This window comes from Ursus maritimus, unplaced genomic scaffold, assembly GCF_017311325.1.
Source record: "Ursus maritimus isolate PB19 unplaced genomic scaffold, ASM1731132v1 scaffold_29, whole genome shotgun sequence".
NCBI lineage: Eukaryota > Metazoa > Chordata > Mammalia > Carnivora > Ursidae > Ursus > Ursus maritimus.
This window is the reverse complement of record NW_024425452.1, coordinates 3047728-3065275: the sequence shown is the minus strand read 5'-3', so window position 1 is coordinate 3065275 and position 17548 is coordinate 3047728. Positions and strand designations below refer to the sequence as shown.

Sequence of the window (17548 nt, the reverse complement as noted above, 5' to 3'; positions counted from 1 at the left end):
GGAGGCTTTACCGACTGAGCCACCCAGGCGCCCATCTCTGGGGTTTTAAAGCGATAGCTTCCCAAACTATTCAGACGCTGCTGTTTTTAAGAATATCACGGGCTTAACTTGCTACTACGATAAGAAGTCTGTGCTTGAAGAGCTTCCTCTTCCTCCTGCGTTGGGGACTAAGAGCTACTTCCTTCCTTCTGTGCAGCGGATAAACAGCTATGAGAGAAGGTTGTATTCAGCAAAAAAGGTACTATAGCTTTCCCCCAACACGGACCTCTGCATGTCTGTCTGCTGTCCCCTCCACAGGCTTATTGCCGGTATGCTGGGGCAGGGTTGGCATTTCCAAGAAAACAGAAGGTGTGCTGCTGGTATTGTCATTCCTAGTTATCTATTCCCCCCCCTGTCTTGGCCTCTATAAGCCCAGTGAAGCCAGAGTTTCTACCACATTGCTTTTCTATATGACTCTCTCCAATCAACCAAAGTGTTCAAACTTTGTTCCACTTAAGCTGTAGAGTACCCGAAGGAGAATACTGCTTCATTGTAGGCTTTTTTTTTTTTAAACTTTTCACTGGATTAAGAAAGGAAATTTTGGAAAATGATCTCGGTATTTATTTTTTTATTCATTTATTTGTCAGAGAGAGAGAGAGAGCATAAGCAGGGGAGTGGCAGGCAGAGGGAGAAGCAGGCTCCCCACTGAGCAGAGACCCCGATGCGGGATTCAATCCCAGGATCCTGGGATCATGACCTGAGCCCAAGGCAGATGCTTTACCAACTGAGCCCCCAGGCATCCTATGATCTCAGTATTTAATAAGACATCTTCAGGAACCAGGGAGCTATACCTTGCTACATTAATGGAACGTTTAGGAGGATAAAAAGATGTATAAAGCAGCCCCCCCCCCCGTAACATGTACATTTTTACTCTCCCAGTTGCAGTAATCATCTAAAATTATTTACTACGTAAGTTTCATCCAATGCATATCAAGCACCTGTTATGTGCAAGGCACTGTGAAGAATTCTTGTCTTCAAGAAACTACAAATCTGGTAGGAAAAGGGCCATGTACACAGTATTCAGCTGCTACAAGAGGAAAATACTTTTGAAGGAAGAAGTAAGTTTCTGTTACATGCAATGTTTTTCAAATGCTCCCCCCTTCTTCAAACTAAATACAGACCCCCAATTTATAAGTAAGTTTGAAGAGCAGTTGGTTTGTGTATTATGTATGAGAGGGGGGATATGTACACCCTTCTTCCTACTCACTTCCCCCAACGCCACCTAGTTCAGTTCATCGGCACTTGGGTTCTCTGTAACACAAGGTTTCCCATATCAAAAAAGCTGATTTTCCACATAGAAGATTGCAGATTAAGAACACAGTGCTATAAACATGGATGGGTGCAGAAAAGCTACAATAAACCCTAAGCTAAATATTCAAACATCAAAAGGGAAGAGATGAACGTGCCAGTGACCCTGAAAGCCAAGCAGTAGCTCTTCCTTCAGGGTTTAAGGACATGTCAGCACCCTAACAAACCTGGCTGGCACGGCCTCTTCTAGGTCAGCACTTCTCAAACACCCTGGAGAATCTTGTCAATACGCAGATTCTGATTCAGTAGGGGTGGGGGTGAGGCTGAGACCCTTGCTGCTGCTGCCGCCGCAGTTCACAGCCTAGGAAAGAGTCTAGAGATGCTCTAGTTCTGACCGGGACTTACCCAATCGAAGGGCTCCTGAACTGGCCCGTTCACAATCTCGTTCTACATGAGACCAATGCAAGAGCTAGAAGGGCCGGTGGCTAAAACCATGGCCATAATAGGATTTACTTGTATGAAATTTGGTATTTATTGAGCAGCTGCTGTGTACAGAGCCCTGCCCTAAACTAGTTAGCACTTTAGGGTTTCAGGTCTTCACCTCGCGCTCTCAAACCTCACATTTTGGTCAAAGCATTATCTGAACTGTCCCGTCACAGAGGTTGGGAAAATTTTAAAAACGTCTTTTCTCCCTCAGTTCCTTTTTTGTGCCATCTTTAAGCCACGTACTTTAAACACATTGTCCTTTATGTCCCATAATCTGTAAGGTTTATCAGTTGTACAGATGAGGAAAGTGCCTCGCCTAGGCTTCGAGGCCCACACATTTGTACTCTGACCCTGCCTCCCTAAACTCTAGTGATTAAAAACTCAAAGCAGTTGCATCTCTGCAAGATAAGTTAGTTTTTACATCTCTGTCAACAATGGAATCGGAATCCATGCCTGTGAAGAGATGGGAGTTTTAACCCCGCATCTAACTGGATTATTTTTCTTACTAAAAATTTCATAAAGTTACAGATTTGCTTGAGAAGTGAGCATATTTCCATCTCCTAGTTTACAGGTGAAATAGTAAAACCCTGCAGCAAGCCTGAGGGCAGCACTAGTGTGTTAACGGCTTAAAAAATGACTCCAATGTCTGCACGCCCTCAGGCCTGGGGCGTTTATTACTGGAGGCTGAAGGGCTCTTGGGATTTCTTTTGCTTTGAGGAGAACTGGCAGGAACAACCTGTGAGTTTGAGGAGTGGGGCTGCAAAAAGGATTTTTGTAACTCCAATGCAAAGTGATAGTCCGTATGTTCTGGCATCTCCCATACAGGTACCAGAGAGCCACACTTCTCACAGGGCACCTGGTCCTCAGCTGCCAGAGGACTTGGGGAAGTAGTTGATTTCTGAGCCACTGCCAGAGCAGAGTTGGAAGTTAAAGAAGCAGGCCTGTTTGGGCTGTTCTGGGCCAAGGCCAGCTCTGTAGTTGTTTTAGAGGATTCTAGCTTCAACACCGCTTGACAGACAGGGGTGCAATCTGGATACTCTGCTGGAAGACAGTTTGTTAACTCTTTAGGGCTGGACTGTGGATTTTGTGGAGGGAAGCAAACTGAAGGATTATTAAGCTGTTTCTGTTTTAGAAGTAGACTTGTCTGCTTAAAGAAGGGCTCGGTTCCCGTAGTACAACTGGTTTGGAAAGGTAAGGAGGCCTTGGATGGTGAATTGCTCATGGGGGCCTGGGTAGTGGCAGGAAGAGAGGACAGTGAAGCTTCTTTGATTTTCTGCTTTTCTGCAGCTTTTTGGAAGAATGATTCCAGAGAAGTGGTTGCTTTCTTAGTGACTGTCACTGCTGGGCCACATCCCCGGGTCTTAGCTTCTGAACTGGTAACTGGCACCTTTGGCAGAGAACTTGGGTCATTGCTCAGGAAGGTGGTGATGTCTGTGCAAGATGAAGGGGCAGAAGTGGAGAATTTGGTAGCACACAGGAAGACCATTGAGAGGGGAGGGGACCTGTATAGAAAGTAAAGGAACAAGATTAGCACCAGGTCACAGATTCAGTTCGTAAATGACTGGGATTGTCATTCTGCCACGAGAGTGTTCTTAAATTTTAGGGTTATCAGACTGATACAGATTCAGTAGACCTGGAATAGGCAGAGAATATGCCTTCCTGCCAAGTTCCTAGGTGATGCTGATCTTGCTAGCTTAGGACCACATCTTGAGAACTGCTAACCTGGTGAACACCTAACCAGGTCAGACATTTACAAAACAGATCCCCTGACAGCAAGGTGTTCGTAACGTGTATCAGAAGATACATAAGAGCAGTTGTAATTCAGGACTGAGGCAAGAAATTTTATTCAGGGCAACAAAAAAGCTTTAGAATATTTAGACTGGGAAGTCTCTTGAAAAAAATCCTGTTACCCATTCTGTTTTTAAAGAAGGCACCACCTAACCCTCATTCTGACAGACTTCCAACTCGAATTTCTAGAGAATAAAATCCCACAACTGGAATTACCTATCCTAGTCTCAGAAACATTTCAAGAAATTTGTGCCATAGCGTTATTCATTATGCCTAATTACTCAAATAATTTTCACATTAGTTGAATTTCAGAAGATAAAACATGCTTTTATATACAGATTAGTCTCTCGATGAGGTAGAGTAAATGCCATTTTAGAACGGTTATGACAGGGTCTCAGTACCCTCTGGTCTCATGCTTTTGGACACTCCTATAATCGGGTCATTTTGATGCTTCCCTGTCAGTATGTTTCACACTCCTGGTAAGTATTAGAGTCTGTCAATTGATAAGGTTTCATATGAACACAGTATCATTTTACCATTTAGTTCCGTGAAACTGTTCAATATTTGAAAATATACATATATCAGAAAGTAAAAGTTAAATAAATTTTTCCACACAAAGACCAAAGATTCCAGCTTCAGAGACCCCATCATATTGTAGGCCAGCACACACAATAGTAGCACCCACGTAGTCAGACAAGCAATAACTTAGGTGTTCAGTGAACTTTGTTTATTTATTTATTTATGTATTTATTTGTAGTTGACACAATGTTACATTAGTTTCAGGTTAAACTTTTATTTTTTATAATCAAGTACAGAGCTATAAGTAAACAACCAATTTATGTCTCTCACATAATTATACTTCCATTGTGAATTAGGAATACTTTTTTCCAATGTAACAGGCTATGTTAAATAGAGGATTCCAATACTGAAAATCATTAATATCTGAACAATAAATGAACATATTCCAATGATCTATTTGGTTATTTTTCATTACCAAGTGAAGTGAGATTTAATATGACATTCAGTATTATACCACTGGAGCTTGTAATTGAGTTGGGATGTTAGGCTGAGCTTATCAATAAATATAGGTCGCTTTTATTATCAAGGAAGATAGTTTTAAGATAGAACAATCAGGTGTTGAGAGAGAAGTTCCCAAGTGTATCCTTGAAACTTGAGTTCCATACTCACACATGCAATTGGTTCTCTCTGATTGCATAAAGGCAGGGATAATATCGGTTTACTCTGCCTCTGAAACCCACCCCTGAGAACTGGAATGCACCAAATGTGGGCAAAGAAGCTGCAGCTGAGCTGCCTTGTTTCTGGCGTTTCTGTTGTGTTCCGCCATTCCTCTCTGTGATAGGTCCTACTAGCTAGAATCACCAAGAACTCACCCCAGCTGGAAAGCTATCCACCCAAGAATTTTAGACCAAGTCAGGGTACAAGTCTTGTCTAAGAAGACAAGCTAGAATTCAGCTCACCAGTCAGTTCTGATTCCTGAAGTGTTACAGCTCCTGATGACAGCAAGCGCATCACGGCTCATCTGGTGAGCATCATAGCGGGTGAGAGCACAGCAGCGGCGCACGCTGCTCAGACGTTTGTCTCCTTGTACACGAATGATCACAGCCAACTGGGTGGCCACCCTGTCATTCTGTGGGTATAAAAGGATTGCGACCAGAACTAAGTTATTGGGAGCATCTGGGTTCTATATATTGAACTGTGTGAGAGGAAATTAAAAGAACCAGGGTGACGGAATGGTTTGGAAATAATCGCGCTTAATTAATATTTTAAACAGTGAAGTGACAAGGATCTTACACGTCCAGAATTACTTTTGGCATAAAATTCTTTCACGCTTAAAGACAGATAAATTTCCAGGGATCCCTATTGTGTTGCATTAGATACAAAGTGGGAGGAAAAGCCACACTGTAAGGCTTTTATAATCTTATGAAGCCTTATAAAGAAATGAGAACAGAGCGACACCTAGTGAGCAAAGGCAAGTAGGCGCATAAGAACTGGGATCCTCTCCCTCTTTCTGTGGCCCACCAAAAAAGAAACATTCATCACCACCAATTCAGCTAACAAGGGGCAAACAGGTAGTTGTGGATGATTTCTGACAATATACAGTTGACTTGTAGGACTCCTAGATGTGGAAACATAAGAGAACATATCAAACTATACCAGCAGGAAAGTGAAAAAACCCACAAAATGGGAGAAAATATTTGTAAATGATTTATCTGACAAGGGACTTATAAGCAGAATATATACAGAACACTTAAAACTCAATAATGAAGAAACAAATAAACCACTTCAAAAATGGGCAAAGGATCTTGACAAATTTCTCCAAAGAAGATAAGAAGATGGCCAATAAGCACCTGAAAACCATAATGAGATACCACTTCACACCCACTAGTATAGCTAAAACAAGAAAAAGACAGTAACAAGGATATAGTGAAATTAAAACCTCTTTACATTGCCGGGAATGTAACATAGTACAGCAACAGTCCGGTAGTTCCTCACAATGCTAAATATAGTTACCATGTGAACCAGCAATTCTAATCCTAGGCATATACCCAAGAGAAATGAAACGTGTCTACACAGAAATCTGTACATGAATGTTCATAGCAATACTGTTCATAAGAGCCAAAAAGTAGAGGTGCTGGGTGGCTCAGTTGTTAAGCCTCTGCCTTCGGCTCAGGTCATGATCCCAGGGTCCTGGGAGCAAGCCCCACATGGGGCTCCCTGCTCAGTGGGGAGCCTGCTTCTCCCTCTCCCACTCCCCCTGCTTGTGTTCCCTCTCTCGCTGTGTCTGTCTCTGTCAAATAAATAAAATCTTAAAAAAAAAATTATCATTATAGCCAAAAGGTAGAAACAACTCAAATATCGGGGCGCCTGGGTGGCACAGCGGTTAAGCGTCTGCCTTCGGCTCAGGGCGTGATCCCGGAGTTATGGGATTGAGCCCCATGTCAGGCTCCTCCGCTATGAGCCTGCTTCTTCCTCTCCCACTCCCCCTGCTTGTGTTCCCTCTCTCACTGGCTGTCTCTATCTCTGTCTAATAAATAAATAATAAAAAAAGAAACAACTCAAATATCCATTCACTGATGAATGGATAAACAAAATATGGCATATCCATATAACAGAATATTATTCATTCATAAAAGGAAAAAAAGATACTGATACATGTTACAATATGAGTGAATCTTGAAACTATTATGTTAACCAAAAGATTTCAAGCCAGCCAAAAGGCCATATTGCCTTAGTCCACTTATATAAGATGTCCAGAACAGTAAGTCTATGAAGACAAAGCACAATAGTGGTTGTCTAGGACAGGGGTGAGTAACTGCTAATGGGTATACGATTTCTTTTCTGGGTGATGAAAATGTTCTTAAATTGATTGTGGAATGGTTGAACAATTCTGGAATATACTAAGTTCAAACTACTGAGCTGTATATTGTAAATGGGTGAATATATCAATAAAGCTCATTTTTAAAGATTTTTTTTGTTTTGTTTTTTTTACTTGTTTGAGAGAACGAGAGAGAGGGAGAGGGAGAAGGGGCTCGACCCCAGGATCATGACCTGAGCCGAACGCAGACATTTAACTGACTGAGCCACCCAGGCACCTCAATAAAGTTTTTTTTTAAAGGAAAGGATAAAGAAACTAATCATCAGATGTCAAATCTCTGACATCTTACTCTATCTCTAAACCTGCCAGTACTTCTCCGCCACATGGACTATGGTTAAGTTCCAATAATTCACAGTCTAATCCCTGCATGCCCTATTTAATGGCTCTGTACTCTGATGAAGATCCACTGTATATTCAGGATTGCAGGGGGGCTTAGATAAGAAATACACAAAAGAGTAGAGGCAAATAGTAATGAGGGAGATGGGGTAGTCTGGTCTTACATTCACAGATCTAGGCTTTCAAAGATCAGGTTGAGTTTTATGGGAGTTTTATAGAAGAAGATAAAAGATGTCTTAAAATTTCCTAGTCTGGTATCTTTTTGTATCTTCGTCTCTACTCCTTCTCCAGGTAAGCAACAACTGGTATTAAATCCCAAAGCTCACCCCAAGAATAAAAAAGAAAATCTTACATCATTTCGGTCCTTGATTAGTCTCTCCTCTAGTTCATGGGCTAATTGCAAAAGCCACCATTGTACCTAAAAAAGTGTTGAGACTTTAATCTTTCATTTAAAAATTCTAGGTTTGTTATAGTACTAGATGGAGGATTTGCTCAGTTCTCCCACAAATGTAAGTGTACAGTAAAGTCTCCCCCCTAACCAAGGGATCACCAGATCATAGAAATTTTCTGACCTGCCCTAGCTCAAGATTTTCATTTTCTTTTCCGGCTGGCATGCCATCAGGTGAACCTCAGGCATGTTCCAGCTCTGAGAAAAAAAGAACACACACAAACTTGGGGCATAATATCCCAGGCCTTTCAAGTTACCACCTACCAAAAAAATGAGTAATTCCATTTCAAACTTCAGTTCCATTTTCTTTCTTTTTCGATGGAAAAAATAATAAATCGAGCTCAATTTTCAACACAAAAAAATACCTTCATACTTTACAACAGAAAGGTCCCATCTAACTTAAACTTTTTGCAGCTACCAAAACCTACCCACTAACCCTTTTATTTTTAAAAGAGGCAAAGTTCTTGTCAAGCATGCCTGCCTACCTGTTCCCGAGTAGCCAGAGCCGTCTTTCCTGGGAAGTTCTTGCTGCAGCCAATGGTTTTAGGTAGCTGCCTGGGTCTAACTGGGTCATGTTCAATCCCACGGCACATGCCGTAGAGCCAGGATCTGATAAAAGCAGCAAAAAAAGTCTGAAGTGAAAGCAAACGATTATTCTTGTTAAAATAAAAATACCTACATTGCACTACCCTTTTATCTCCTTCATGGAAAAGGAAAAATTTGTCCAAAATTAAGTATACCTCACCTCTGACAGAATCCCTGCCCTTCCCAAAGAATTCTAGTGCAATATATTGCCAAGGAGAGGGACACCTGGTTATGCTTTTTAAAGCCAAGCCATTGGGGCGCCTGGGTGGCACAGCGGTTAAGCGTCTGCCTTCGGCTCAGGGCGTGATCCTGGCGTTGTGGGATCGAGCCCCACATCAGGCTCCTCCGCTATGAGCCTGCTTCTTCCTCTCCCACTCCCCCTGCTTGTGTTCCCTCTCTCGCTGGCTGTCTCTATCTCTGTCAAGTAAATAAATAAAATCTTTAAAAAATAAATAAATAAATAAAAATAAAGCCAAGCCATCATTTGCATTTTTGGAAAAGTGCTGAGCAAGCTACTGATTCATATCCCCCAGTTTTTTGGTACTTACTAAGTCTAAATACAAAGATCTTAAGGGAATTACCAGCATTTTGGAACACAAAAATGATGTATCTAGCAAGCCTATCAACCTATTTAATTAAATGAAAATCTATTGTAGACTGACAGGCCACAGTGATCTAATATTTTAAAGCAAAAGGACCAATGAAATTACCTCGAGGAACAAATGTTAAAGATAGGTCTAAATTTTACTGGACGCTTTTGTCCATATTTGAATTTAGCATCTCCATAAAGGTTATGATTGACAGGTATTAGCAATCACTTACCCATTCTTCTCCCCAAAATGACTCTGGAGCTGGGATTCAGTGAACTGAGTCAGTTCACCCATGTATTCCACCCCCAGGATTTCAATGACAGAGGCACCTAGCTTTCCTCCAAGATTACGGCTAACAAAAGAGACAAAGAATTTATAGGTCACATCATAAATATCTGGTTAGCAGCAGACATAAGAAATTTCGCTTGTGTAAGTAGCTCTCCAGAGGATTCAGGGAAAATGAAAGCACATATTGGTCAGTCCTGTAAACCATTAATTTCTAGTATAAGACTGAATGATTCTGGAAATTCAAATACTCTGGGAGTTAGGACCTGGGAAGATTAACAATAGCATAAACAAAAGGTTAAAGTCATTGATTAGTTATCAACTGTATATAAAACTTTCAATTGTACAGGATCTACTGTCCCATTTAGGGATTAAAATTCTAACCCCAGGGGTGCCTGGGTGGCTCAACCAGTTAACTGTCTGCCTTTGGTTCGGGTCCTGGGATGGAGCCTTATGTCAGGATTCCTGCTCAGCAGGGACCTGCTTCTCCTTCTCCCTCTTCTCCTCCCCCAGTTTGTGCTTGCTCTCTCATGCTCTCTCTCTCTCTAATAAATAAATAAAATCTTTAAAAAAAATTCCAACCCCAAAACAAATCCCTTTCATGGCCAAAACCTTTTTTATTGAAGAATATGATAAAAATTCTTGGGGCACCTGGGTGGCTCAGTCGGTTAAGTGTCTGCCCTCAGCTCGGGTCCTGTTCCCAGGGTCCTGGAATCAAGCCCTGCATCAGGCTCTCTGCTCAGTGGGGAGCCTGCTTCTCCCTTTCCCTCTGCCTGCTGCTCCCCCTGCTTGTGCTCTCTCTCTCTTGCTTTCTCTCTATGTCAAACAAATAAAATAAAATCTTAAAAAAAAGAATATAATAACGATTCTTAAGCTTGGCCTTTGAGGCTCCCTATAATCTGTCCTCAACCTACCTTTTTGGTCTTATTTCTATCACTTATCTCCTTCAATTTGGTCCCGTTAAACTAGTTTATGTCCCAGCTCACTGAAAATACCTTATAGTTTCCTCTTCTTTGTGTTCAAAACATTACTGAAATCAGAATTGCTCTTTAATTCTCATCTGACAAAACAAAATCCCATGTCTTTTTCATAAATCCTCAGATTTCCCTTCTATGAACTCTGGTAACTACCTGTATAACTCATTTAGCCACTACTCAGGTAGTCTTTTTTTTTTTTAAATATTTTATTTATTTATTTGACAGAGAGATAGAGAGAGCCAGAGAGTACAAGCCGGGGGGAATGGCAGAGGGAGAGGAAGAAGGAGCCCTCCCTCCCAGCAGGGAGCCGGATGTGGATTAGATGAGGGTCTGGGATCATGACCCGAGCCGAAGGCAGATGCTTAACCAACTGAGCCACCCAGGCGCCCCCACTCATGTACAGTCTTGATAGCACTTTCACTGTTGCTTTCAATGGTTACATCTTGTCCCCTTCACGATATTGTATGCCCTTGTCAAGGGCACACATTGGTATGCACAGCCTAGTTATTCATTGTATTTGGCTTCTTCTCTCATACCTAGTTTGGGAGCAGTTCAGCAGTCCTGAACACCTTGATATCAGAAGAAAAATAAGCAGTAAAATTTCTATTTGTTTTATTATTTAGTAACAGACTTGAATAAAAAGGCTAGCGGGAAATTAAATATACAGCTAACAATCAGTTCATTTTTAAAATTCAGGATTAAGTAACTTCCACAGGTGATCCAGAATTAAAGATCCATGAGGACAAAAAGTCTCTGTGTTTTTCAAAATCTCCTGTGTTATCTCCCTTCTGCCTTCCTGGCTACCCACTCCTCCTGGCTCCAGTCTTTCATAAGGAACAGAAGAAACCAGAGAGTGCCTTCACAACATACATGAGTGAAACTGAAGGTACTCGCTGAATACTTACATTCTGCTAATAGGCATTTGGCTGAAGAGCTGTGGGACTGACCCATGTGAGACCAGGGTCTGGTGGTTGGGCTTGTTTAGTCCACAGGCCAGTTTTGCCAGGACCTGCAGCATGGAAAGCATAAAAACTTCATTACTGCCAACCTCACCCACACAGAGAGTTGGTGAATATTAACACACACAAACAGGGCTGTAACTAATGGTTTCCACATTAAGACCAAAAACAAAACCAGAAACTCAAGACATCTCTAAACCCTGGTATCCCACAACATCCTCAGTGGAAACTATGACCCATCATCATCATCCACATTGTTCTTTCCACATCTTCTATTCTCAGTTTTCCTTTAGTCATTTTTTCCATCTCCATCTATTCCTTAAGGTTCTCCCACTTCAGAAGGGTAAAAAGCCCAGAGAAGCTGCAGAAGAAACTCCTATAAGATGCATTTCTTGGCATGTCCATATAAAAATGCTGAAACCAACCTGTTTTACTCTACCCCATTTATTTACATTTCCTGATTAATGGTTAGTCCATTTTGAGTCCTGGATTTAACACAGTTTACCATAACTTACATATCTGTGATAGAGACGGGACTCAAAACCATCCTCCAATAGTAAATATCTTATACTAGAAACAAGACTTCAAAATGAAAAAAACCTTAAATCCTTGAGAACTCATTTGAATAAGGTGCTTCAGTGGTATAATTTCACAAATTATAATTGGTAGGAAAAATATAAAATCATCCTTTAAACTCATTGGAGAGATTCTCTGGAATTTCTACTAGGCAATATTTAGTCTTGTTTAAATTACTACAGTGGGACTTTGGTTTCCCCTCCCTTCACCTAACCAGAAAAAAACTCTAAAACTCTGTGGGATAGTTTGGCAATTGGAGGAAGGGGGAAAAGGTAGTAGCCAGGAATAATCAACCACTGCCCAATGACTGAGTCTAGTCAGAAGGGGACAAAGATCCCAGACCCTCACTGCAGTTTAATAAGAAAACCAGTTATTCTGCCCCAGGATTACTGATAATTGTCTGTATTTCTTAAATCAAGATAGTGGTCCAAATTAATAACATTTTATTATTCCATCTTTCTTATTGCTCATTAGAAAGGAGGGAATAGGCAAAAGCCTAAAATACTCAGGCAATTCCACAAAAGTAGTGAGATAATACTAGGATCTAATTCAGCAATTGAAAAGAAATAGGTTTGTATATAAAATCCAAAGATTAGCCTCCTTTCTATAGATAGTTCAGTCATTAAGAAAATACTTTGGATACAACTGTATAAATAAGCATTTTCTGCAGATTTTTCAGACTGCTTCTTAGGAAAGTACATGTTCAATGACATTTCCCTTGTTAGAGAATTACTCAGGCTTTTATTTGAACAAAGAAGAACAAATTTTTTTTTTTAAAGATTTTTATTTATTTATTTATTTATTTATTTATTTATTTATTTATTTGAGAGAGAGAGAGAGCACAGAGGGAGAGGGAGAAGCAGACTCTCTGCTGAGCAAGGAGCCCAACATGGGGCTCGATCCCAGGACTCTGAGATCATGACCTGAGCCGAAGGCAGCCACTCAACCGAATGAGCCACCCAGGCCCCCGCAAAACAAATTCTGAATAGAAACCCATTTCAAAGTATACATGTAATTGTTTAAATACCCTACTCATATCCATCCTTGCTGCATTTAACTACAGATATCTATGTTTCCCCTAGAAACCCACTCTTAGCCTTTACCTTATTGTGTGAAATTCCAGCTGAACACTGAAAGCCGGTCTCCTTCTCTATGGCTGCTCTCATTTCCTCCACAATCACTGCTCCAACAGTGAGCTGCAGGTCTGGAGAGGTGGTGTTATCAATCCGAAGAGACTCAAGCCATTGAAATAAGCCTTGTTTTCGCATCTCCTCTGAAAAAATTGAAACGTTGTATTTAGACATTTGTTTTAAGTCAGGATTTTCTGTTATCTAATACAGAAATGCTTCCTTTTCACAGTACTTTAGATATGTACGTTTTCTTTTCTTTTAAGAGAGAGAGCATGAGTGGGGAGAGGGAGATGTAGAGGGAGAAGCAGTCTCCCCACTGAGCTTGGTGCCAGATGCAGGGCTAGATCCCAGGATCCCAAGATCATGACCTAAGCTGAAGTCAGACACTTAACCAACTGAGCCACCCAGGTGACCCGATATGTATGTTTTCACACAAAAAAAATTGCAATTGTTTAGACTTCTAGGGACTCCAAAGAGAGATCAATTTCTCCTTCCTATCAATTCCAGCAGCCTTAGTTTCAGCATAGGCTGAAACTTGTAATATGCAACAAATATTTTACATTAATATTGTCTTTCATGATCAATGATTTTAAAGTACATCTGTTTTCTTTCTCTGGGTCTCTGGAATTTCTTCCTCTGACTTTCCCTTGTAACCCCCTCCCGCCAAGAATTCTGTTATTCAATTAGAAAATATTCAGAATTAACTCCCGCTTCAAAATAAATGAATTTATATATTTTTAGAGACTGGTTCTCCTGGTGAGTAGCTAACTTCTGGTGAGACACTAGTTTTATTCTCCTGACAAGCTATTGAAACTAGATATAGCTTTGGACTCAGGGCCTTGAAAATATCTTAACTACCCAATTTAGAACTAGTCAGTTTTTAAAAAGCCTAAAAAATGATTATAAAGCAAGGGAGGTAGGTATATAGAAAATCTAGACATGCTGGTTTAAAGAGACAGTAATGAGGTATGAACAAGGCAAGAAAACGCACTCAAATTATTGTGGAGAGGTATAGCGAAGGTTCACATATACAGAGGAGGAAGATGAGCTCATAGAAGTTATTTTCCAACTCTTGATGACTGCTGCTCCTCTCCTTTGCTGGCTTATCTTCTTCCTCTAACACTCTAGCAGATACTGAGCAACATTCTCTCCTTATCTGTATACATGCTTTTTTCTCTTGGTGAACCGGTACTGGTTTACATTTCAATTTGCTTATGCTGAGTACAGACAAAGCTTAATCTCTGTTCTCAAACTCTTAAACTCTAATCCCTTATCTCCACCTCCCCACAGAATACCTCTTCTTGAATTTTTCATTATAGTTTCAAACTACAGTTCACTATACTTTTTAAACATATAACGAAAATCAATCTTTATTATATGTTCCTTCTCAAATATTCTCTTTCCCAAACAACTCCCTATTTTTTTCTTTCCTTTTTTTTCTTTCTTTCTTTTTCTCTTTCTTTCTTTCTTTTTTCTCTTTCTTCTTTCTTTCTTTTCTTTCTTTCTTTCTTTCTTTCTTTCTTTCTTTCTTTCTTTCTTTCTTTCTTTTTCTTTCTTCTCTCTCTCTCTTTTTTATAGGCTCCATGCCCAGCATGGAGCCCAACGCTAGCCTTGAACTCATAACTCTGAGATCAAGACCTGAGCTGAGATCTAGAGTTGGACGCTTAACCAACTAAGCCACCTAGGTGCCCCCACAACTCCCTATTTCTATTAAAGGTTTGAAATTCAAGTAATACTGGCTTCCTTTCTCTCTTTCATTCCCCATTATTTAGTCAACAAAACCACCTCAGGGACACCTGGGTGGCTCGGTCGGTTAAGCATCTGCCTTCAGCTCAGACCATGATCTCAGGGTCGAGTCCCACATCAGGCTCCTTGCTCAGCGGGGAGCCTGCTTCTCCCCCTGCTTGCGCTCTCTTTCTCTCTCTCTGACAAACGAATAAATAAAATCTAAAAAAAAAAAAAACAAAAAACCCACTTCAAAGTATTTCATATATCCATTGCAACTCACCCTATTTTGTTCAGCTTTTCTTCATTCCTGCCCAAACCACCTTAACTCCTAAACCACCATCTCCCTGAATACATATTACATAATGCCCATGAATGAAATGTTCTCAAATACCAATGTTATCCATCTTAACCCCTGTTCAAAACTGATGTTAGGGCACCTGGGTGGCTCAGTCGGTTAAGCGCCTGCCTTTGGTTCAGGTCATGATCCCAGGGTCCTGGGATTGAGTCCCACATTGGGCTCCTTGCTCAGCCGGGGCCCTGCCACCCCCCCCTCCCGCTTGCGTTCCCTCTGTCAAATAAAGAAACAAAATCTTAAAACAAAAAAACCCCAAAACCCTGATGTTAGCTCTCTCACACCTATAGAATAAAGTACCAACTCTATATACTGGCATTGAAGACCATCTGGCCTTTTCAATTCATCTCCCACTAATCTCAAATTTGTTATATCTTTAAAATTTCCTGAACATATGATGTTTCAACTTTAAGACATCACTGATTTTATTTCCCTGCTCTTACTTAACTTTGAACTCCCCTTTGCTGAAATAAATATTATTTATACTTTAGGGCTTATTCAAGCCTCATCTATCATATGGTTGTCTCCAACTAGTCTAGCTAACTTTGGGGTGCCCCATTAAAGTCCTTTAGCTCTTATCTGTAACATGTATAGCATGATCGTTAAAAGAATATTAGGTAGTCAGGCAGTGTTCAAATATTGACTTTACCACTATGTGACTTTGAACAAGTTCCATGATTCTGTAAGTTTCAGTTTCATGGTCTATGACATGAGCTTAAGTACTGTAGCTCATAGAATTATTGTGAGGAATTATATATATACATATATATGTGTGTGTACACGTACATACGTGTGTATATAATCTTTATAAAGCTCCTCAGCACAGTGCCTTGCATATATATTTTTTTCCTGATTTATTTATTTATTTTTTAATTAATGATTTTTTATTATATTATGTTAGTCACCATACAGTACATCCCTGGTTTCCGATGTAAAGCTCGATGATTCATTAGTTGCGTATAACACCCAGCGCACCATGCAATACGTGCCCTCCTTACTACCCATCACCGGTCTATCCCATTCCCCCACACCCCTCCCCTCTGAAGCCCTCAGTTTGTTTCTCATAGTCCATAGTCTCTCCTGTTTCATTCCCCCTTCTGATTACCCCCCCTTTCTTTAACCCTTTCTTCCCCTACCGATCTTAGTGCCTTGCATATATTAACAACAGTAACAGTCTTCTTTTAAAACCACTTATTATTTATTAGGTTTGGGGAACCAAAAAATACGAATTTATTGAAATTGTGGGATTTTTCTAGCATTTTTCCCAACTACTAGAGCTAAATTTTCTCTGCTTTAGATTTCTTCATTATTGCTTTCCCAAATTAAGTAATGTTACAAACCTTTTACTCTATATCCATGTCAATTGATCAGGGCCACAAAAGATAAGCAGCATTTCTTTGTTTCCTTCTCTAGCTGATAAGAAGAATCTATACCATTTTGGTTTTTCTCTGATACACCTAATGGGACTAGAGGAAGATTTCGGCAATTTTTGGTGTAAAATGCCCACTAGAACTGAGAGACTTCCCTTTTCATATTGAATTATCTGAGTAGCTTTGTGGAAGACAATTGACCAAAAAGTGTGGTAATCTATTTGTGTACTTACTATTCTGTACCATGGATCTGTCTCATCTTACACCAATACTACACTGCCCTAGTTACTGTAAATTTATAGTTAAATCTTTTTTTTTTTTTTTAAGTAGGCACCACACACAGCATGGAGCCCAACATGGGGCTTGAACTCACGACCCTGAGATCTAGACCTGAGCTGAGATCAGTTGTTGGACACTTAACCAACTGAGCCACCCAGGTGTCCCATAAATTTGCAGTTAAATCTTAACACCAGACAGTGTTTAAGTCTTCCAACTTAGTTCTTTTTCAAAGTTGTTTGGCTTTCCCACATCCTTTGCATTTCTTTTTTTTTTTTAAGATTTTATTTTATTTATTTGACAGAGAGAGAGACAGCCAGCGAGAGAGAGAAAACAAGCAGGGGGAGTGGGAGAGGAAGAAGCAGGCTCCCAGCAGAAGAGCCTGATGTGGGGCTCGCCCCCAGAACGCCAGGACCACGCCCTGAGCTGAAGGCAGACGCCTAAGGACTGAGCCACCCAGGTGCCCCGCACATCCTTTGCATTTCCATACAAATTTTCAAGTCAGTTTGGCAATTTCTACAAAATCCTGCTGAGTCTAGAAGGGAATGCAATGAATCTTAGGTCAATTTGGGGTGACTTGAGCTCTAATAACATTTAGTCTTTTCATCCATGAGCATGGTATGTCTCTCCATTTATTTCATCTTTTTTAATTTCTCAGGAATGTTTTATAGGTTTTTTTTTTTATTTTTTTGAGAGAGAATGAGACAGAGAAAGAATGAGAGAGCACAAGTGAGGTGAGGGGCAGAGGGTGAAGCAGACACCCCGCTGAGCAGGGATCCCAGTGCAGGGCTCAATCCCCGGACTCCAGGATCATGACCTGAGCCAAAGGCAGACACTTAATTAACTGAGTCACCCAGGCGCCCCGTTTTATAGTTTTTACTGAACTAGTTTTTCATATATATATATATATACACACATATATTTCACATATATTTCTCTAATAATTTCATGATTGTAATGCTTTGAAAATAATATGGA

General features: G+C 40.5%; 2 protein-coding genes across 6 annotated transcripts in view; one reads left to right on the top strand and one right to left on the bottom strand.

Moving 5' to 3' along the window:
• Positions 1-17548, top strand: part of GTPBP2 (GTP binding protein 2) — a 45783-nt gene that overhangs the window by 9821 nt on the left and 18414 nt on the right. The window lies entirely within an intron of this gene.
• The window catches only part of POLH (DNA polymerase eta), a 37229-nt gene continuing 20341 nt past the window's right edge, over positions 661-17548 (bottom strand). For 3 of the 5 annotated variants that reach the window (XM_040643518.1, XM_008691872.2, XM_040643519.1), the window contains 7 exons: positions 12818-12987; positions 11085-11188; positions 9150-9269; positions 8228-8351; positions 7647-7712; positions 5040-5209; positions 661-3275 (listed from right to left, as the gene is read on the bottom strand). In XM_040643518.1, the coding sequence (XP_040499452.1) occupies positions 2384-3275; positions 5040-5209; positions 7647-7712; positions 8228-8351; positions 9150-9269; positions 11085-11188; positions 12818-12987 (1646 nt within the window). In that variant the 3' untranslated portion in view covers positions 661-2383. The remainder of the gene's footprint in view (positions 3276-5039; positions 5210-7646; positions 7713-8227; positions 8352-9149; positions 9270-11084; positions 11189-12817; positions 12988-17548) is intronic. The other 2 variants (XM_008691870.2, XM_008691873.2) reach the window with 2 other exon arrangements.